This window comes from Apodemus sylvaticus, chromosome 1 (assembly GCF_947179515.1).
Source record: "Apodemus sylvaticus chromosome 1, mApoSyl1.1, whole genome shotgun sequence".
NCBI lineage: Eukaryota > Metazoa > Chordata > Mammalia > Rodentia > Muridae > Apodemus > Apodemus sylvaticus.
The window spans coordinates 125,970,622-125,993,069 of NC_067472.1; the positions used below are offsets into that span (position 1 = coordinate 125,970,622).

Here is a 22,448-nt window from a genome sequence, read left to right on the forward strand (position 1 = left end):
TTCTTTGTTTGCTTATTTGTCTTGTTTCTGGTTTTGTTTTGTTTGAGGTTGGGTTTTTTTGTAAGACAGAGTCTCATTATGTAGTTCTGGTTGGTCTTGAACTCAGAGAGATACACCTACTTCTGCCTCCCAAATTCTGGAAGTAATGACTTTTACACTCCTCATGTTCTGAGCTGAGTGTCACTCACAGACGTAACCAAACACAAGAGGAGAGGAGACATGGGTGAGGCTGCTTTCTCTAGCGGAGAGTCCTCAGAGGTAGCCCAGAAAAGGAGAAATATTTTATGCCAAAAACTGCCTGACCAGAGAGAAACCATGGTCACCTCTCTATCATCACTAGCACAGGACCAGCAGAGAACAGAAAGGCTGCCTTTGGTCTCCCAGTGAGAGAGTCTAGGACATAATTCCATGGCTGTTGGTCTGCTTGGTGGAGATTCAGTGAAGTGGCGAGGCTTGCCCCTGCCTAGAAGTGGGTGAACCTTTCCTTTCTGAGTAGAATTTGGAAAGGGCGGAGCTTAGGAGGATGCTTCAGAAAGTCATCTTTAAACCTCATGAAATGTCCCAGATAGACCTCCAGCCAGCCCAGCAATGGAGCTGGAGAATGAACCGTGGCCAAAGGTGTGGAGAACTGCAGTGTGGGATAGCACTGCACAAGGAGGGGCAGAGTCCTGTGTGGGATCCGCTGCCTTTGCAATCATGAACCACAAGTGCAGCAAAAGCCTGCACATTAAATCTAGATGGAGTCCCTGGCTATCGGAATAGAGCATTGCAGGTACTAAATCTAAACAGAGCTGATGGCTGTTAAAAATAGAAGATCACTTTAAGTTGAATCAAGCAGAAGCCAGAGAATTATAATGTAATTCCTAAAAAAAATATAGGGCATAAATAATCACTTGCTATATGATGAAAAGGGAAACCCCTAATGTATATGAAAAAAGTTAATGACCAGATGTCAATATCTGACAAAGATTTTAAAGCAACCACCATGACGATGACAACTGCTCTTGAAATAAATGAAGAAAAAATTTTAAAAATCCAAGGACAAAAAGAGAAGACATGATGAACTAGGTGGAAATAATAAAATTGAAAATATAGTACTTCTTAACTGCACCTTCTAGGTTGATTTTTCTTTCTGTCATGAGTTGGCTGATGAGGAAACTCTAAGGATTACCCAATCAAAACAACAGAAAACAAATTGAAAGTTAAAATTGATCTGGCATTCCAGGGACCATGGAGGGACCTCCAGGGCCATTACAACCAGTGGAACTTGCCAAAGAACCAAGAAGGAAGAGAAGCAGTTTGGGGATGAGAAGAATAGCAGAAGAACTAAATGCTGGATGCTTCTGGTTTGGGGAGAAATGTCTAAAACAAAAGAAACACAAGACATGACAAACACATGAAATCTAAAGACTAAGAAAAATGAGCAGGAGAGAAATCATGTTTCAGCTGCTTGGAAAACAACTTGGAAGATGGTGAGCAGTAGAGCACTTGTCTGAAGCCACGGAAGCCAGAGAGGACAATGGGATGGAATGCTCCAAACACCCAAAGGAAGGGCCACTAACCTAGCACAGTGTCTGCTTAGCACAGTACCCTTCTGCAATCAGGCCATTCTCACAGGAACCAAGATGAAGAATTTGTCCAAAGAACCTATCACCAAAGAAAGACAAAATAAGTACAATAAAAAAGGAAGGAAGGAAGGAAGGAAGGAAGGAAGGAAGAAAGAAAGAAAGAAAGAAAGAAAGAAAGAAAGAAAGAAAGAAAGAAAGAAAGAAAGAAAGAAAGAAAGAAAGAAAGAAAGAAAGAAAGAAAGAAAGAAAGAAAGAAAGAAAGAAAGAAAGAAAGAAAGAATAAGTATAATAAAAAAGAAAGGAAGGGGAAAGGAAGAAGGAAGGAAGGAAGGAAGGAAGGAAGGAAGGAGGGAAGGAAGGGAGGAAGGGAGGGAGGGAGGGAGGGGAAAGGAAGAAGGAAGGAAGGAAGGAAGGAAGGAAGGAAGGAAGGAAGGAAGGAAGGAAACTGCAACCAAAGAAGGCTTCAAACTACAGAAAAGAAAAATAACACAGTGGACAAAAATAGGGGTAATGGTAATATCCTTCTAATGACGTCCTTTATAGATGCTCTATGGTTAAAATTAAAACTGAATCATGTGATAATAGTGTTCAACATATTTAAGATAGGGAAAAGGGTTAAAAAATCTAAATGGAGATAACATCATAATTTCCCTTCAAGGAGCAGCATATCAGCATTCACAGATGGTGATAAAATAGAATGATCAAGACAGGGAGGCAAAGCCCTACAGATACGTCAACATGGAAGGCTGGAAAAGATTCTAAGGACTCACATGAAGGAAAGAGGAACATGGAACAAGAAACAACATCAATGAAAATAACATAAATAATAAAATACCCAACTACAGCCCTAAGACACCAATAACTACCCTCAACACAATCAAAATACAACAAATACACCAGAAAACACAAAGAACCTTGTAGGATGGATTGTTTTTTTTTTTTTTTTTTTTGAAGTCTCAATTATATATTATCTATGGAGAAGTTCGTTTCATATAATAATGATGATAATAATAATAATGGCAGAATGAAAGCAACATGATAAAATACATGCACTAAGATCATAGCATATTTGACAGCAAAAACTCCAGAGCAAAGAAAATTATGGATGTTATGGAGAATAATTCCATCAAGAACAGGAAGGAATTCAGCATGTGTGTGCTAAGCAGCAGAACTCAAAACACTTGAAGCTAAAGTTGATTTAAAAAAAAAAAAAAAAACCAGACTTATGCTGTAGTGTTATAATGAGGGAGTTCATCGCCTCCCACAGAAACTGGTTGGCAGTCGCTGACATGGTCAAGAAAGCAAGCGATCCTAAACGAAGTGAATTCGATTCTGGAGCTGGCAGGAACAGAGGCAGTGGGGTCCTCCTGTGTGCTCAGCTTTGGGAGTCACAGATTCCTCGCTGCATTCTCCTCGATCACAAGGTGGGGATGCACAGAGGATGCTTAGCTTCCTTGGTGAGCTGCGATTCTCTTTATAGGATGTGCTAAGTGTGTGCTCCTGGTCTGTAGCTTGGATCTTCATTCTCTCGTTAGCTCTTCTGTGTGGCACAAGTTTTAAATCAGAGATTGTCAAACAATGCATCTGCTAATTGAGCTTCAAAATTACGTGCTAATCCCAGTCTTATACAGCAAAACAGAGGTATGAATACAGTGAGTAGTTCCACATGGCGCTTTTCTAAATGCCTGCACCCTGTGTGCCATGTGTCCTTTGAAAGACAAGCCTCCTTGGTTATTCCTAGAGTGGAAAAACCCTGCTAAAGCTATCTAGGACCTCACCCTGGTGCTGGCTAAAGAACTTTCTTGGGAGCCAAGGGTTACTCAATATATTCTCTGAGTCCTGGGATGGACATCACAGAGGATCATCTGACAACACAGAGAAAACCCAATAAATGAGGCCAACAGGGCCACCTCCCTGGCCTGCTACACTCAAGGGACTCCCAGTGGCGTCCCGGGGAAGAACTCATGGTTGTCTGAGTGCATTATCAGTGCTATAATGCATGTGCACAAAAGGGGTTGAGTTCTAGACACTATGTTTTTCAGTAAAACTACATGATACACAGTGGCGAATCCAGCCCACAGTGTAGTGGGTTCACTCTCCTCCTTGTAAAAATGTTCAGGGATCTTTGAAGTGCCCTGGTTTTAAGTATATTGACAAGGACCCATCAGACATCAGTCGTCTTAGGCCAGTTGCCCAGTGGGAAACCCAAAGGAAAATGGCTCCTCTCCCCAATAGAACTGAACCGAGCCTGCCAGACTATGGACGCCAGCCACTCCATGCTTCCCTTCCCTGCTCAGGGCATGCAAATGCTCTCCTGGCTCTGCTGCGAAAGCTGTTAATGTATCCCAGAAAGTGTTTATAGAACATTCAGCACAAGTTCTCCGCCTCCAGAGTCGAGGACGGTGATGCCTGCCACATGGAATAGGAAGGAAGGCTCCAGGGTCAGCCCACAGCTGTCGGGCTGTTACCAGAGGCCAAGGCCACAGAGCCTCGCCTGAGAAGTTCTGCCACTTGTGCCACATAAACCATGGGGTCTAAGATGGTCTGTATCCATGACGGAGCCATGGCTGGAGGAAGGGTTACTCCATTGAGCCCCTAACCAGGGCTCGTGGGAAGGAATTTGGTTTGAGTGTTCACAGGATATTGAATTTACTTTGCTCTGCCTTCCCCATACACCTCAATCTCTCTCAATATGAGCAAACAGTAGTCAACAAACGGGCAATCACACCCAGGCTGACATTTTCTACCACTCCTTCTTCTGTTGTCAGGCCCAGCAAGTGGGCCACCTGTTGACCTGGAAGAGAAAACTGAGATTCCAAGAAAGAAGGAATTTGCAGGCTACGCCTTCACACCAGCGAAAATCTCCATGATGCTATTTTCCAAGTCACCCAGAGTCCTCTCTTCTGGAACAACCGGAACACCAGACAAGCCTGCTTTTAACCATGCCACTCCTCCCTTCCCTGGTATAGTGTCTTTTAACTCTAGTATGTATTGGTCTCTCCTTCATAGATTACAGATTCAGAAGATCCATTGTATAACACAGTTTAAAATATACTGTGAACCACAACAGCCCTTAGAATTTCACACCCTAGTAGGAGAGACTAGCTAACTGGGTAAAGTGTGGGCCCTAAGTTTGAACCCCCGGAGCTCACGCAAAACCACGCAAAAAAGTCCCTACAGCAAAGTAGGAGGTGGAGGAAAAGGACATTTCCAGATGCTCTCTGGCCAGGTAACCTGGAGAAAACAGAGAACAGCAAAGAGACACTGCCTCGCACAAGATAGGTGAAGACTGTGTTGGAAGCTGTCCTCTAACACCCACACATACATTGTAACACAAGACACCAACTACATGCACAAAAACGTGCACCCAGCATACATATACATACATCATACACATTCAAAACAACAAAATCCTCCTTACTCTGATGACCACGGCAGCCGACACTGTTTGGATTTGAGGATGGCAAAGATGAAAATGTCCACACAACAGCTCTAATAGCATGATTGTAGGGGCAGCTTTGATGCTGAGGCCCTGCATTCCAACTAGTTCTGGATCTGTCAGTAGCAGAAAAGATAGGTGGGCCTTCCGGGTCCCTGGAGGCAAATTGAGCCTCGAGAGAAGAGAGACAGAGTTCGTGATGCATCTGATGAAGTCCACCAGCCATGTGAGATCTCATAACTGAGTGGCCACACAGACAGCTCCAACAGACCGGTAGTCAGGGGCGTGTAGCAGGGGCTGGATGTGACTGAGCCAATAAAGTTTAGGGCAGGTGGGAGAGGCAGAGATAAGAAACTGAGAAGGGCACGCTTTTCCAGGCAGGAGAGAGTTGTGCCAAGAAGGCAAGTTGAACAACTGTGTGTGTATGCTTCATCTGCAGATTCAAGGGAAGCTGGGTGGGGTCTGGAAGCACGGGCACCTTCCTGAGCAAAGGCGTAGAGAGCAAAAGCTACACGAAATACTAATAATAGGGCTCCCCAAGCTACTAACGAACAATCTGATAATGAGAAAAGAGTCTCCAGAATAAAGGTGTCTAATAGTCCACTACTAGAAATGATGGAACAACAGAGCAATCCAGAGAAACTGAAGATCTCAGAAGACGGAAAGAGCTCCCATGCTGATATAGTAAAAATGGCCATTAATTAATTTAACTATTAATTACACTTGCAGAAGAAGAAATGGAATTCAGTCTTTCCTAACATCTAGGCCTGCTGTTCCTCTTAAGCAGAATGTTGTCTTTATAAAAATAGCCACGCCAGCAAATGGTGGAGCCAAGCTCCTAAGATCAATCAGTAGGAGACAAGGAAGTAGAAGGCAGATCACTGCTCAGTGTGAGAGTACAAAAGGGAGGGAGGGAGAGAAGGAGGGAAGGAGGGAGGGAGGGAGGGAGAAGGGGAGGGAGAGAGGAATGAGGAAAGATCGAGGGAGGGCACACTGAAGAAACAGTGGGGAGAAATCCATCTTCTCTAACTGAGAGGAATGTAACTAATCATCCAATACAATAATTTATAAAAATGTTAAATTTCCAAATACCTTCAGGGTACAAATGAAATTAAGCCTTTTCATACATTCCAAAAATTAAAACATGAAGATCATATTATCAAAAGGGGAAATAAATCAGAAATCCATAGCAAAATAACTTAATTGTTTTTGAAAAATTAGGAAATATTCTCTTCCTCTGTCCTGTCAGCTGTCTAATTTCTGGTCAATGAAAGTCTATAAGACACAAAAATTACCCAACTTGATCTACGAGGCACAAGAAATCCCAAGTAAATTAATAACTATGAAAAAGACACTTTGTTCTATCAAAAAGGCTGCAGCTGCTCCCTCAGAGGATCCGTTCCCAGCGCCCATGCTGAGAGCCATAGCCTGACTGGAAGCCCAGTTCCAGGGGATCTGACACTACCACAGGCCTCTGTGAGGACCTGCACGGACGTGCGCACACACATAGAGAGCAAATAATAAAATAATAATAATAATAATAATAACCATTTTATATTCTATATTAATTAATTTATTTAACTATTAATTACATTTGCTATTAATGTTGTAATTACTGATTTGTACTTTATTATTGTTGTTACTAGTAGCAGTAGTAGTATGTTGTTGTTATTGCTGCTATTACTATCGTTATTATTATTATTATTATTATTATTATTATTATTATAGCATTTGTCAAAGAAATACTTCCCCCAAAAAATTCTGTGCTTCTTTTACTTCATTGGCAAGGTCTTTCAAACTTTTGAGGAACTGGTTGTTTCTCTGCTCCTTTGTTTGTTTGTCTCTGGTTTGTTTGTTTTTGTTTCTCTGATCTTAAAGCTGACTAAAAATGAGAGAAACTGACAAAGCCTGTGCCCCTGCTCATTTTTTTTTGTTTTTTTAACTTTAATTTTTTCTTTTTTATTAACTATTTGCTTTACTTAAATTTCAAATGGTATCCCCTTTCCTCATTACCCTTTTGAAAACCCCCTATCCCATCCCCCCCTACTTACCAACCCTCCCCACTTTCCTGACCTGGCATTCCCTTACACTGGGGCATCGAGCCTTCACAGGACTAATGGCCTCTCCTCTCACTGATGTCTGAAGAGGCCATCCTCTGCTACATATGTAGCTGGAGCTGTGGGTCCCTCCATGTGTACTCTTTGGTTGGTGGTTTAGTCCCTGAGAGCTCTGGTACTGGTTGGTACATATTATTGTTCCTCCTGCAGGGGTACAAATGTCTTCAGCTCCTTGGGTCCTTTCTCTAGCTCCTCCATTGGGGACTCTATGCTCAGTCTATTGGTTGACTGTGAGCCATGGGTGTTTTGATCCACCTTCCAAGAAGGATCAAAGTATCCACACTTTGGTCTTCCTTCTTCTTGAGCCTGTGAATTGTATCTTGGGTATTCCGAGATTTTGGGCTAATATCTACTTATCAGTGAGTGCATACCATATATGTTCTTTTGTGATTGGGTTACCTCACTCAGGATGATACTTTCTAGTTCCATCCATTTTCCTAAGAATTTCATGAATTCATTGTTTTTAATAGCTGAGTAGTACTCCATTGTATAAATGTACCACATTTTCTGTATCCATTCCTCTGTTGAGGGACATCTGAGTTCTTTCCATCTTCTGGCTATTATAAATAATGCTGCTATGAACATAGAGGAGCGTGTGTCCTTATTACATGCTGGAGCATCTTCTGGGTATACGCCCAGGAGTGGTATAGCTGGGTCCTCATATAGTACCATGTCCAATTTTCCAAGGAACTGCCAAATTGATTTCCAGAGTGGTTTTTACCAGCTTGCAATCCCACCAGTTATGAGGGAGTGTTCTTCTTTCTCCATATCCTCTCCAGCATCTGCTGCCCCCTACAAAGTGGCTGGATATAAAATTAATTCAAACAAATCAGTAGCCTTCCTATACTCAAAGGATAAAGAGGCTGAGAAAGAAATTAGGGAAATGACACCCTTCACAATAGTCACAAATAATATAAAATACCTTGGTGTGACTCTAACCAAGCAAGTGAAAGATCTGTATGACAAGAACTTCAAGTCTCTGAAGAAAGAAATTGAAGAAGATCTCAGAAGATGGAAAGACCTCCCATGATCATGGATTGGCAGGGTTAATATAGTAAAAATGGCCATCTTGCCTAAAGCAATCTCAGATTCAATGCAATCCCCAAATCATTCCAACTCAATTCTTCATAGAGTTAGAAAGAGCAATTTCCAAATTTATTTGGAATAATAAAAAACCCAGGCTAGCAAAAACTATTCTCAACAATAAAAGAATCTCTAGTGGAATCACCATCCCTGACCTCAATGTACTACAGAGCAACAGTGATTAAAAACTGTATGGTATTGGTACAGTGACAAGCAGAAAGATCAATGGAATAGAATTGAAGACCCAGAAATGAACCAATACACCTATGGTCACTTGATATTTGGCAAAGGAGCTAAAACCATCCAGTGGAAAAAAGAGCATTTTCAAGAAATTGTACTGGGTCAATTGGCAGTCAACATGTAGAATGATGCGAATTGATCCATTCTTATCTCCCCATACAAAGCTCAAGTCCAAGTGGATCAAGGACCTCCACATAAAACCAGATACACTGAAACTAATAGAAGAAAAAGTGGGGAAGAACCTGGAACACATGGATACAGGGGGAAATTTCCTGAATAGAACACCAATAGCTTATGCTTTAAGATGAAGAACTGACATATAGGACCTCATAAAATTACAAAGCTTCTATAAGGCAAAGGACACTGTTAATAGGACAAAACAGCAACCAACAGATTGGGAAAAGATCTTTACCAATCCTACATCCTATAGAGGGCTAATATCCAATATATAGAAAGAACTCAAGAAGTTTGACTCCAGAGAAACAAATAACCCTATTAAAATGGGGTACTGAGCTAAACAGAATTCTCACCTGAGGAATACCAGATGGCTGAGAAGCACTTAAAGAAATGTTCAAAATCCTTAGTCATCAGGGAAATGCAAATCAAAACAACCCTGAGATTCCACCTCACACCAGTCAGAATGGCCCCTGCTCATTTTATGACGTTAGTAAAACCCGAGAGCTGCCATGTGAACTAACATCTCTTATGGATTCACACCTAGCCATTTCCATTAAAATATTTTCGAACCAAATCCAGCTAAACATTAAACCCACAATACCCCATGGCCAAGCACAGCTAATGCCAGGAACACAAGGAATATTTTAAAACCTATTAATATGATTCTGAGTTTAAAATAGCAACAAAAAGAGTGTGGTTATCTAAACCTCCTTGAAGAACTCTGCTGAGCAGGCATGCTGGGAATTCCAGCTTCACATATCTGGTTCTGGTAACAGGTGGATCTCTTACGACTAAGTCGTGCCTGTCAAAATCAGGAGTTGTCCTAGAATCTCCTCACCAGCTGTTGATTGCAACATGCACATGTGTTGCAATTAATGAGCACAGCGTGAAGAGAGCCCAAGTGCAGACCTTGAGATTAATTGGTCAGGGCTTAATCAAACCTTTTTTCTTTTATGAAATCATTTGGACTGGAATCAAATAGAATTGAAAAGAACAATAAATATTGTGGTAAATTACTTATAAAATGGTAGGCTTTTTTTCTGAAACATTTCAAGCAATATGAAAAAGTATTTATGTGGCCCCCCATGTCACAGGCCTTGCCTTCCCACGGGTGACAGTGAACAGAACGATGGATTAAGATCAGCACTGGGCTCACATGTGAGACAGGAGAAAAAAATCAAAGCTTCCACAATCCTGTATAGAAATCTGTCTCAGGAAATGAAGCTAAGATGGATCACAATGTGAGCCCTACCTATAACTGTTGTCTACTCTTTCCAAACCCAGCAGTAATTTCTGATAGTCTTGAAAACGTAGTATTAAGTGATGCTCCCTAGCTGGGCAGTGGCGGCACACACCTTTAATCTCAGCACTCAGGAGGCAGAGGCAGGTGGATCTTTGTGAGTTTGAGGCCAGCCTGGTTTACAGAGTGAGTTCACAGACAGCCAGAGCTACACAGAGGAAACCTGTCTCAAAACAAAACCAAAACACTAAACACTAAGCAAAAAATAAATAAATAAATAAACTATGTTTCCTAGAGCTCAGTGCAAATCCTACCCTGCCACAGGAGCGATATTAGACGATCTTCAGAAACAGTCTAATACATATGTCTTCCTTGCCTCCTACCTACACAGTCACTCAGAGAGGAGCATGCTGAATTGAGCTAGATCACATGACCATCTCTGAGCCCAAGGACAGTGTCCTGGTTAGCTTCAGTTGTAGCTTGACACACCTGGGAAGGGGGACCTCAACTGAGCAATCATCTATATGCGGTTGGCCTGTGGCCCTGTCGCTGAGCCGTGTTCTTGATTGCTAATTGCGGTAGACGGAGCCAGCCTACTGTTGGGAGGCACCATCCCTGCTCAGGTGGGCCTGCTTTATGCAAGCAAGGTAGCTGAGCCAGCCAGTAGTCAGTGTACCTCTATGCTCTCTGCTTCAGGTCTGGCTTCTAGGTTCCTGCCTTGAGTTCCTGCTCTGGTCTTCCTCATTGACGAACTACTATTATCTGGAAGTGTAAAACAAAATGAATGCTTTCACACCAAGTTTCTTTTTGTCAGTGTTTTATCACAGCAACATAAAGCAAACTAGGACAGTAGGTGAGGGCACGTCCCTTGCCCCATCTTTCCTTCCAGTTATGTGACATCAGTAGAAACCACATTTACACAAGTCTGACAGACCTATGTGAATTCTGGTCATCACCAAGAAATGAACGTTCTCTGCTTAGCATCCTGGTACAAAGAGGAGTAATACTTGAAGAAAAGCTCCATTAGGAGGAGGAGCAGGAAAAGAAGGAGAAGGAGGAGAAGGAGAAGGAAGAGCAAAAGCAGGAGGAGGGGAAGGAAAAGGAGGAGGAGAAGAAGGAGGAGCAGGAGGAGAGGGGAAGGAAGAGGAAGAGAAGACAAAGAGGAGGAGGAGAAGGAGGAGAAGGAGAAGGAGACAGAGACAGAGGAGGAGGACAAGGAGGAGGAGGAGAAGAAGGAGGAGGAGAAGGAGAAGGAGGAGGAGGAGAAGGAGGAGGAGAAGATCATCATTTTTATCAGTATGGAACACTGGCAAAATCAATATGTTCAGATTTTTAAAAATAGAAAGAAACCAAAGAAAAACATAGTCAAAGAACAGCATTATGATTTGTGTATGAAACATCTCCTAAGGCTCATGTGCTGAGGTTTTGGTTGCCAGACAGCAGTGGTAGAGCTTACTGAAAGTCATTGGATCATGGGGTCTCTGAGTACAACGATGGGTTAATATATCAATAGATCTGTAATTTGCGGCCATCATTGGGGGTTAATGAGTCTGTAGGAGGCGGATCCTAAGGGCAGGATGTAGGGCGCTGGGGATGGGAATGCCCTGGAAGCTTGTGTATTGTCTATCCCACCCCACCCAGTTTCCTGGTCACCGTGAGATGAGCCGCTTCCTCTGCCACAGGTTCCCACCACAGTGGATACCCTGCTTCACCTCAGGCTCAAAGCGGTGGCGCCAACTGACCTTAAACTAAAGCCTCTGAAACGGACACTGACAGCCTGTATGCGTCTCCCGCCCCACCCGCAAGTTGGATTTCTTTCCTCCCCGTTCACATTTTCTCCTCATTTTCAGCAAAGAAGGCCTAAAAACAGCCGCTAAGCTAACCTATGATGAAAACGCGACTCTGCCTCCTACGGGGTTTCTTTCATCCATTCCAGCCTCCACGGTCCCTCTGTGGCAGGCCATATTGTGTGCCTAGCCAGAAGAAGCCGCTACAATCCCCCAACCCTCCCGGCCCACGAAGAAGCCCCCCAACCCTCCGGGCCCACGAAGAAGCCGCTACAAGCCCCCAACCCTCCCAGCCCACGAACCGTGTCTCCTTTGTGGCTTCAGTCTGGAGCCTCTCTGAAGGCTCTCCTTCCATTAACCACTCTGGGTGCCCAGTTTCACCGAATACCTGAAAGACCTGGATTTATCAACTCTACAAGAAGGAAGGGACTTCCTTGCCACCGCAGACTAAGTACACACCACTCTCTAAGTATATATTAGCACAGAAGGAGGCTGAGAGATTAAATGGGTTGCACGAATTCTGAAGTATTTCAATATTTAAAAAGAAAATAAGACCAGAAGACAGCTTAGGTGTGCATGGGTTTCCTCTCAATAGGATATTATTTCTAAATATGATACAAAGGCAGAAAGGTCAAAAAGATTTTTGGAGCAGACTACTTTAAAATTTTCAATGTTGGTACATCAAATCCATGTATAAAAATATAATACAAATAACAAAATTGAGAAATTATTTGCAAAGTGTAAGTAATAAAAGGTTCATGTTCTTCATTCAATAAGAATACTTACAAGTTGACAAGAAATCCAAAATAGAAAAGAGAACATGGGGATTAAATATTTTTTCAACTTCTAACATCTTGTGTGTGTGTGCCATATATAAATCCGTGTGTGAGTGTGTGTGTGGTGTGTGGTGTGCTGTGTGTTTGTGGTGTAGTATGTGTGTGGTAGGGTGTGCGGTGTGGTGTGTGTTTGGTATGTGTATGTATGTGGTGTGTGTGGTGTGTATGTATGGTATGTGTGAGTATGGTGTGTGTGAGGGTGTGTAATGTGTCTGTGGTATGTGTATGTATGTGGTGTGTGTGGTATGTGTGGGGTTGGAGGGTGGTGTGGTATGGTGTGGTGTAGTGTGTATGTGTGTTGGAGTATGTGGGGTGTGTGTGTGTTGTGGGTGTAGTGTATGTGTGGCATGTGCGGTGTGTGTGTGTATCTGGTGTGGTGTTGTGTGGTGCGGTGTGGGTGTGGGTGTGTATAGATGGGGCCAAGGGTCAACATTATTGTCTTCCTCAATCATTCTTCACCTTAATTCTTGAGGCAGAGTCTCTCACTGATCCTGGAATCCACCAAATAGGCAAGAGCAGTGACCTCCAGGGATCTTAGAGTCTCTCCTCCCCCTCCTCAGTGCTGGGATCACAGACGTGCTCCTCCGTGTTCATCCTTACATGTGTGAGCTGGGATCACAGACGTGCTCCTCCGTGCTCATCCTTACATGTGTGAGCTGGGATTACAGACATGCACCTCCATGCTCATCCTTACGTGTGTGAGCTGAGGTTACAGATGCACACGTCCGTGCTCATCCTTACGTGTGTGAGCTGAGATTACAGACGTGCACCTCCATGCTCATCCTTACGTGTGTGAGCTGGGATTACAGACGTGCTCCTCCGTGCTCATCCTTACGTGTGTGAGCTGGGATTACAGACGTGCTCCTCCGTGCTCATCCTTACGTGTGTGAACTGGGATTACAGACGTGCTCCTCCTTACATGTGTGAGCTGGGATTACAGACGTGCTCCTCCATGCTCATCCTTACATGTGTGAACTGAGGTTACAGATGCACACGTCCGTGCTCATCCTTACGTGTGTGAGCTGAGATTACAGACGTGCACCTCCATGCTCATCCTTACATGTGGGAGCTGGGATTACAGACGTGCTCCTTCGTGCTCCTCCTTACATGTGGGAGCTGAGATTACGACGTGCTCCTCCGTGCTCATCCTTACGTGTGTGAGCTGGGGACCTGAACTCAGTTCTTATGCCACTTCTCCATTGAGCCGTCTCCCGGGCCCCTTATTACTAAAGCATTAGGGATAAAATACACAAAAGCAGTAATAGAGCGGCCGAGAAGTAGCCCTCTCACTAAGGCAGAGTGACTCAAGCCTGTATCCCCAGCACTTGGGAAGCTGGCGAAAGCAGATGAAAACATGTTCAAGACTAGTCTGCACTCCACAGAAAATCCAACACCAGCCTGGACACTTTGGAGAAGGCAATTTGATAATATAAATCAAAACCGTTACATTTTAACACAGATTTAACCCCAAAATGATGTCCAGCCAAGAACATTTTCCAATCAAGTAATCACGAATGCGCATAAAGGCGGGTCCCCAGGCATAGTTCCAGAAGACCTTGGAAACAGGAAAGAGAACCTGAGAGGTGGGCTCTGCTCAGCACCGGAAACTAATTACTGAAGTCTGATACATTCAAATGATGCAATGTTATAAATACAATAAATACTACTAAAGTCAAATACTTCTCACATTGCTTAATACTTTTTAAACTATCAAAGTGAGTATTAGGTCCTCTTTTCATGTGTTTAAAAGTATGTGTATGTGTGCACGTGTACGTGTGTGTGTGCGCGCGCGCGCGCGCGCGCGTGTGTGTGTGTGTGTGTGTGTGTGTGTGCGTGCATGTGCGTGAACATGTGTGGAGAGCACGTGTTCATGCTTGTGGACACCAGAGGCCAACCCGGAGTATTGTTACTCAGGCATTGCTCACGCCTCCTTTTTTAAAAGGCTCTATCATTGGCCTAGGACTGGCCAAACAGTCGAGGCAGCAGCCACGCCCACCCTCCACCCCCAGCAAGAGACTGCCTATCTCCCCGGCCCAGCCCTGGGATTACAGGCATCTGCCATCACGTCTGACAAATGTATGTGGTTTCTGACGGCTGAACTCAGATCCTCGTGTTTGCCGTGTGTATCAAACAGTTTGCCAACCAAGCCATGCCTTGACTTCTTTAAATGAACATGCATGCTAATATCCCAAGGTCAGAGCTGTGCGCAGGGACTCCTAGGAGGTTGGAAGAGTTCCGGATGGTGCTGTTTAGCTTAACCTGAAGCTGGGCTTCTCCTACATCCATACTGACTGAGTTCTGCCACTCTTGCTTTCGACTCAGAAACACACCAAGGTAAATTCAAAAGAGAGGACTTCACTAAATTGTAAATTACATTTATTGTCACGATAACTAGGCTTCCTGATTGTAGACGTCCTTTCAGAGGAAAATTCTATTAAGTGTCTAAATGGACGCTTGGAGAGCAAATGGGTTTCTGCGAATTTGGCCACAATAATTTATAGCATCTATTGGCTGGAGCTCTTCAGCACTGACAAATTCCAGGAAGTAATTGCATAAAATACTTGGAGAGGAAACTGCTTTATGCTTCCATGCTATTTATGGAAATTAGCATCTTTGTAAAAATAAAGCAAGAGGGACACAGTCATAAACCCTGAAATGTGGCCTCCAGGATGCTGGGTTCGCGCGCGCTCACTCGCTCTCTCGCTCACTCGCTCGGCAGGGACCATTAGCGATGCAGTGTAAGAATGCTGCGCTTATGAAACAATTACATATAATTGTGGTTTTCTTCTTCCCCTTGTATTATTAATCTCTTGCTGTCTCTCAGAAGCATCCTGTGTAGACTCAGATATGCGGTGAGCAGTTCGTGGAGAAAATCTTCTTGTCGTTCCATTTAATCTCCCAAAAGCTATGCACATCCCGCTACACTTTCTCAACTTTCTTCAATCCCCCAAAGCCCCTCAAACCTCATCCTTCGAAGTGACCCAAACATTTCCCAGGATCAAGGTGAAATTGTTGGCTTCTTGCCCTAAGCCTCATTCAAAACCTGAAGGAATTTACAATTATTCTTATTTTTTTTCTCATTTCCACCTAAACTCTTACCAAGCTCTGCCCCGCTCTAAGTGGATTCTCAAGGGTCCCAGCTGTCATCAAATTTTGTTCACAATTAACCTCTCACTGCTTCTGCAATCCAGGACCCACTGTTACCAGGTGGGGCCAGGACTCACTGTTACCAGGTGGGGCCAGGACTCACTGTTACCAGGTGGGGCCAGTGCCACCTCTCAAGCATCACCTGCTCTCGTGAGGTCCCAGCAGGCCACAGTCCTGACAATAATTCCTGCCACCTGATCGAGTCCCCAGGGACCCTGTGCTGCCTACAAAGAGTTCTTAGTATGCTCTTCAGACTCTCCCCCACAACAGCCACAGACTGGCCCTGTTCATCTTTACCTCCTAATGCTTCCTGCCCCGTTTCAAATGCATGGCATCTGTGAAAATCCAGAGGAGGAAACAGATTTAAGAAGCATGTCTGAGCTGGCAACTCATGACAAAGTGGGTACAGGGCAAAGACAACAGGTCAGACATTTGAATATCCCTGGATCTGTGGCTAGTCGATAGTGAATCAAGACGAGAAAGAAAGAGTATGACTATCTGGGGCCAACGAGGGGACAGCTCAGTGAGTGAAGTGCTTTCTGCACAGTCGTGATCTGTCTTAAGATCCTTAGCACCATGAAGGAAGCTGATCATGGCAGTATGTGCTTATAACCCCAATCCTGGGCCAGCCTGCCTAGCCAACCAGCAAACCAGATACAGTGGGAGACTCTGTCTCAGAAAGAAGGTGTAAAGAAGGTTAAAGATACAGCCTCTGAACACACACACACACACACACACATGCCATAATTTGCATTCAGAATGAGTGTAGGTCTTTTCATCAACACAGCTTGGAAAATTTATCCAAAATCACACAGAAAGAACATTCATGACATGAAACCTGGAGTAATGGGAAAACTACTTAGAACCAAGACAAAATGGAGAGGAGGAAAGGCAGAACGAAAATTAAATGTCCAGTGAAGCACATTCCACTAAGAAAGAATGACTCTAGGGAAATGACCAAGCAGTAAGCAAGGATGGGGGTTACATAAGATGTTCACTACACACAGTGAACAGTAAGGCAGTTGTTCATGTCTGTAACCCTAATGCTGTGGAAGAAATACAGACATGTGGATCTTTGGAGCTTACTGGCCATCCAGCTGGCCAATCAGAGAGCTCTGAGTTCAGTGAAAGACTGTCTCTGTCACAAACGAAGAGTGATGGTGAAAGATACCCAGTGTCAAACAATGTCAAACTCCAGGATGCACACAGACATACACACACAGTGCACACACACATACACACATGCACTCACACAAACACACACATATACACATACACACAGTGCACACACACAATGAACATGCACACACATGCACACACACACAGCACTTACAGAGGGAGGGCAAAGAGAGGAGATCAAGAGAGAGAATCAAAACAAAATATGTATGTGCATATATACATAAATATATATGCTTATATAGTTTTATTAATTAGAAATCTTAAATGACTTTTGTGAACTAAAATCCAGGTTCACTCGGGCCAGTTATACTTCTGACGACTCCATGGAGAATGCATTCCCTGTCTCCCGTCTTCTAGAGGTTTCTAGCTTCCCTCAACTCCTGGCTACATTACTCTTCCGGTTTCCTTGGCAACTTCTTGTACCTCCTCTGCCTCTACTTCGTCCTGAGTTCCACTTAGGAGCGTGCTGGGATAACCTCCCCAACCCCAGCACCCCCACTCACATGGCAAAGTCTCTTTTGTCATGTAAGGAGCATGGATGGCTTCTAGGGATTAGGACGTGGATCTATTTCTGAGCCATTATTCAGCCTTCCACACTTTCTGGGGGCTTCTATGCCTTAGATGCAGGGGCTCATTCAATATCACAATGGTCAAAACAATAGAAGCTTGGATGGATAGGGGAACAACTGTTGTCTTCACTAGGAAAATCAGGTCCTAAGGAAAGACCCAAAGCAACAGCAAGCTTCCAGGGCCCAGTTAGCAAGAAGGGAGGCCTTTCCTACTGCCTGAGTGGGAGGAGCCTTCTGCTTCACCAGGTCAAAATCAAGCCCTGCGTCTGTCACAATAAGTTGTAACCAGAAATCACAAGAGTTTACACTTTCCGTGATTTAATAGTAAGAATCTCATTTTATTAATTAACTAAAATGTCCCAGGCTTCTCACAGCTCAGCCTCACACATCTGTAAGACTTCCACCAACTACCTTGTGACCTATCAGGAGGCAAGAAGAGTAATACCGGGGAGCGCCCCGAGCCCAGTCCCAACATTAAAATCACAAGACTGGTGAAAAACTTAAAAAGCTCAAATGAGCCTGGGGGAAATACTAGAGACAGTCCTGTCCACTTCTGCAAGAACTTGCTTTGAAAAGATCGCCCCTACCTAGACTAGGTGCGGCTCCTCTCCTGAGAGCGTGTCTCTTGAGCGCCCCCTACAGCTCCATAGCCGAATATGCAGGCACAATGCTAACTTCAACCCTTCAGCAAGCAGCAGCAACAGAGTTGACATTCATTACCCACATCCTTGCTTTGCGTCACCCTTTTCCACTTCACAGTGCATTGCCTCTTGCAAACAAGGCTACGTACGAAGTGGGCACTGTTCTGAGTCCCTCTCTACAAGCGCGGAAATAGATATAATGCACCGATGTGTGACCCAGCCATACACACGGTGTGCTGTAGGTGGCACAGACGACTGAGATCCTTACCCTAATGCATGGAAACTGCACCTCCACAGGCACACAGATATGCACAAATCCAAAGAGGTCAGTGAGTGGCTCAACCCAAGCAAATGCCCCCTCGGGACATACTTAAGCCACACGACGGTGGTACAGCGGGTAATAGGCGACCGGAAATACTCGGCCTTAGAGGCTCAGCCCCTCCTGACTAGGAAGGGCATTTCTTGTATCCTACTTCAGATCCTTTGATGAGACGGAAAAGCAGATCATCTCGCTTTTATAGCACTGCACCATGCTCTCCAGAGAAACCCTAAACCACACCCCCAACTATAACTTTTTAGATGACATATTTTAGATTATGTGTATTTCTGTATGTTTCTATAGGGTGGGTGTGTGCACATAACTGCAGTTACCCATGGACACCAGAAGAGGGCGTCAGATCCTCGGAAGCTCGCTGTTACCCCATGTGCAGGAAGCAGATGTTTTTAACCACTAAGCTTCTTTCTCTCTGTCCTCTTAGCCTTTCCTCTAACAAAATATAACCGTTAAAATATGGTCACAGAGGAACACTGTAAAACAGGATAAAGGGAATGATGTCCCTCACTAATCAGTTGTGTGTGAGGCACAGAATTGATGGGGTCCTGAAAAAGGCTTAAAGGCAGTAAATCCAAAAGACTACAGCACACACACACACACCGCTTCATTTGCTCAGAGTATAGATTTCCATCCATGCCTGCATGCTTGTTTAGCAGACTTAAGCCTTTAAGTACTAGGCTGTCTGCTAAGACTGTGAGGGCGCACAGAGCGCGGCCAGAAGTGAACTCCTCGGGGAAGTGTTGTCTTGTTCTAAGTCACTTAAGACATTGCACGGGATTAGCAGCCACCCTCCGGACATGGTCTTAACTGAAATGTTCCCTGCATTTTTAGGTCCCACACACTTCTTGGCTGAATCCAACTGCAAACATATTTGTCTGGATCTCACTTTGTTATAAACCAAAGGGTTGTGGAAGAAATCTGGACGCCCCAGCTATCTTGAAATATAAGAAGGCCCAGCAATCCAGGGCTTGTATTCTCATTTAGAGATGGCAAACTGGAGTCAAGCAGGGACTGTTTTTAGTGGAGGGAAATCGAGTGTCCGCCTTGTTGCCCTCTGAGGCGCTCCCCATCGTTTCCTCAGCAAACCCAGCAAACTCCTTTGACCAGCAGACAAGGAAGAGTGCAGTTTTGGAGGTTGGCTTCTCAGGTTGGGGGGAAAGATAAGAGTCTAGAGAAGTGGTTCTCACTCTGAGGGTTGTGACCCTCTGGGGGGCCAACAGACCCTTTCACATGGGTCTACTAAGACCATCAGAAAACACAGGTATTTACATTATGGTTCATAACAGTAGTAAACTTAGTTATGAAGTAGCAATGAAATAATTTTATGGTTGGGAGTCTCCACAACATGAAGAAAAGTATTAAAGGGTCACAGCATTAAGACAGCTGAGAACCACTGCTCTAGAGAGAGACCCACACAATAGTGGTGTGTGTCAGCAGTGACTCCAGAATATGTTGTTGTTGTTGTTGTTTGTTTGTTTGTTTTTTTTTTTTTTTTTTTTTTTTTTTTTTTTTTTTTTTTTTTTTTAGTGGCTAAGTTAGTGTGGGAATCAGACTCTTCCTGACTTCTAACATAGAGCTTCTCCTGGACAGCCACTCTAATCAGGAGAGACATGGTCCACCACGCCCCCAAGTCACCAGTAGTAAACGGGTCCACACCATATCAAGTTCCGGCTCTAGATCCAAAGAGGACCCCAGATCTTTGAGTTATCTTTACAGAAAAGCCAACCACAGCACCATCTGCTTAAGATTCATTCTCTAGTGCGTCGATAACACCGATCCTACATCTCACATGGACTAGAATAATATTCCTGTGCAAAGACGGGTGAGCCCAGCATTCTCGGTGGCCCATACCTGCAGAAGACCAGAGACCGTAAAGATCACGCGTGTCAGCAGCCGCCAGGATCCTGTCCAGGAAGCCATGGAGTCCAATATCGTAGGAGTTTCACCCACAGCCTACGAAAGAAAAGGCGAAAAGAAAATGTCTAGCTCACAACCAGTCCTGATTCCAGAGGCAGAATCTGTGTGCTAAGGAACCAATTGGAGGGCAGGGACCCTGGAGCCCAAGCAGTGTCTTGGAAACGTTTGTGTTGGCCCAGGATGGGATTGTCTGCTGCAGAATGGAGGCAGTGTGGGGCTCCCTTTAGGATGAGTCCACCACGATCAAGAAGGGGAGCAGAGGCTGCCTCCAGTCAGCAACTCATACCTCCAGTGCTCCAGCAATAGAGACAACCCTGTCGCAGCTACCTCCTGGCCTGTTTGTCAGCACTGGGGTGTGGCTTTGGCGTTCAGAGTTTGGGGGGGGGGGGCGGAGGCGGGGGGAGGACCAGCCTAAAACCAAGGGTTAGGGCACCTGCCAGCTTCAATTCCTTGAGGCAAAACTGAGTCTGAAGCCAACTAAACCAGACCAGAGAGGGAAGGACCCTGCCTACGGGCCCACAGCTAACAGTGTCTAGGATTGGAACGCAGATCGGTTAGAGGCTTTTCTCAGATAGAACGCCCTCTGCTTCCAGACCTGCCTTTAAGAGAGCTCTAGGGGCCACAGTCCTGCTCAGTGTAATCTCTAAAGGTGAGGAAGAATCAAGACCAGGAGAGCAACAAGAACCTTTTTCCCCCAACGTGATTTTCTGTCAGTTTACGGGGAACTCAGTTTGAGTGGAGACTGGAAAAGCCGAGGTCACACTCGACTCCCGCTTCGCCTCGCGGGCGCCTTGGCGGTGTCGGTGTCCGGGGGCGGGTCGGTGGCTTCTCTCCATCTGGAGAAAACATTAAGGCCTGGCTTAATGCGATCCGCAAATGTGCTGCTGTTTCCGACCTGAGGCGGCGACTCTGGGACGAAGGGAGGCGGCCAGGGCTGCGCCCCAGGACCACGCGCCCCTCTCCGCTGGCTCGCACACTTCAGCGCCCGCCACCCTCACGCCTCCTTTCCCTGGCGTGCATCTCGTCTCGTTTCTCTGCGCTCCAGGCGTGCGAGCCTCAGTAGCCAAAACTCCGGACCTTCGAACACTGAAAGCTATGATCAGCCGGCAGTCCGCTGGCCACGCAGGGCATCTTCCATCATCCAGAACACCCCTCGCTTGCAGAGGACGAGGGAAGGTTCTGCTCAACGTTCCCAGGCCCTATAGCGCGCGCCTGTCCGGAGCAATCTAAGCCCCATAGGGCAGTGCTCGGGTTGTGAAAACCCTGTGATCCGCCTAAGACCTTACTTGCCAGTGGCGTTCCCGTCAACTTGCCCAGCCTTACCATCCTTGGAGAGACCGGTCCCTGGATCCCCGGCGGGTGTTTCCAACCCGGCGTCGCAGCAGCGTCTGTCGGTGCAACGCGGGATGCGAGCTGCGAGACGGTGGTGAGCAGCGCCGACTCGGCAATACCTCGTGCAGAGCGCGGGATCCCGACGGTCCCCGACGCCGGCCTCCAGCCCGCGCCGCCGCCAAAGTTAAATGGGGCTGGGACGCGGCCGCCCCGCCTGTCCCGCCCCTCCGGGCGCGCGGAGCGCAGTGCTGGCCCCGACCCAGGGGCGGAGGGCGCGCGCCGCCACCTGCGCCGCCCGTCCGGCAAGTGCGCGCCGCGTCCGAGGGGTACCGTCCGTCCCTCCCGCTCTGTGTCCTCTGCCCGAAACCGGAGGCGCTGAGAACGCGGGGACAAGCGGGCCACCGAGCCGGAGCCGGGCGGCTCGGAGCGCTCGGGGCCGCGGCGGCCACGGCGAGACTCCACTGGAACGCTTCTCCGCCCGCTTCCTGGAAGCCACTCCTCGCCCTGGGCCTGAAGCCAGGCCTGGTGCCAGGAGCCCCGGCTGCCGCCGCCGCCGGCAGCGCGCTGGGGAGGCGGCCGCTGAGCCGCGGGCCAGCTGGGCCAGCCAGACCAGTGCGAGGATGCCATCCCCTCCCAGCGCCACCACCGGGGCCCGGGGACCTAGGCTGCTAAGTCCCCTGCAAAGGCTGCCCAGAGTCTCGGGCTCCTGCTGGTAGCCTTAGGAGCTTGACCACCACCCATTCAAACAGTCCCTGCGGTCTTGGTACATTTGGGGACCGTGGATGGTTCAGCAGGGGCACCTAAACCTGATACCTAGAGCCCCTAGTAGGAATCGGGGTTGG

The 22,448-nt window shown here is 45.9% G+C and overlaps 1 protein-coding gene across 1 annotated transcript in view; it reads right to left on the minus strand.

Moving 5' to 3' along the window:
- Positions 1-21,110, minus strand: part of Adamtsl3 (ADAMTS like 3) — a 306,645-nt gene extending 285,535 nt beyond the window's left edge. The window contains exons 1-2 of the mRNA XM_052186018.1: positions 20,994-21,110; positions 20,209-20,310 (exon numbers count right to left, since the gene is read on the minus strand). Of these exons, the coding sequence (XP_052041978.1) occupies positions 20,209-20,310; positions 20,994-21,110 (219 nt within the window). The remainder of the gene's footprint in view (positions 1-20,208; positions 20,311-20,993) is intronic.
- Between the last annotated feature and the right edge of the window lie 1,338 nt (positions 21,111-22,448).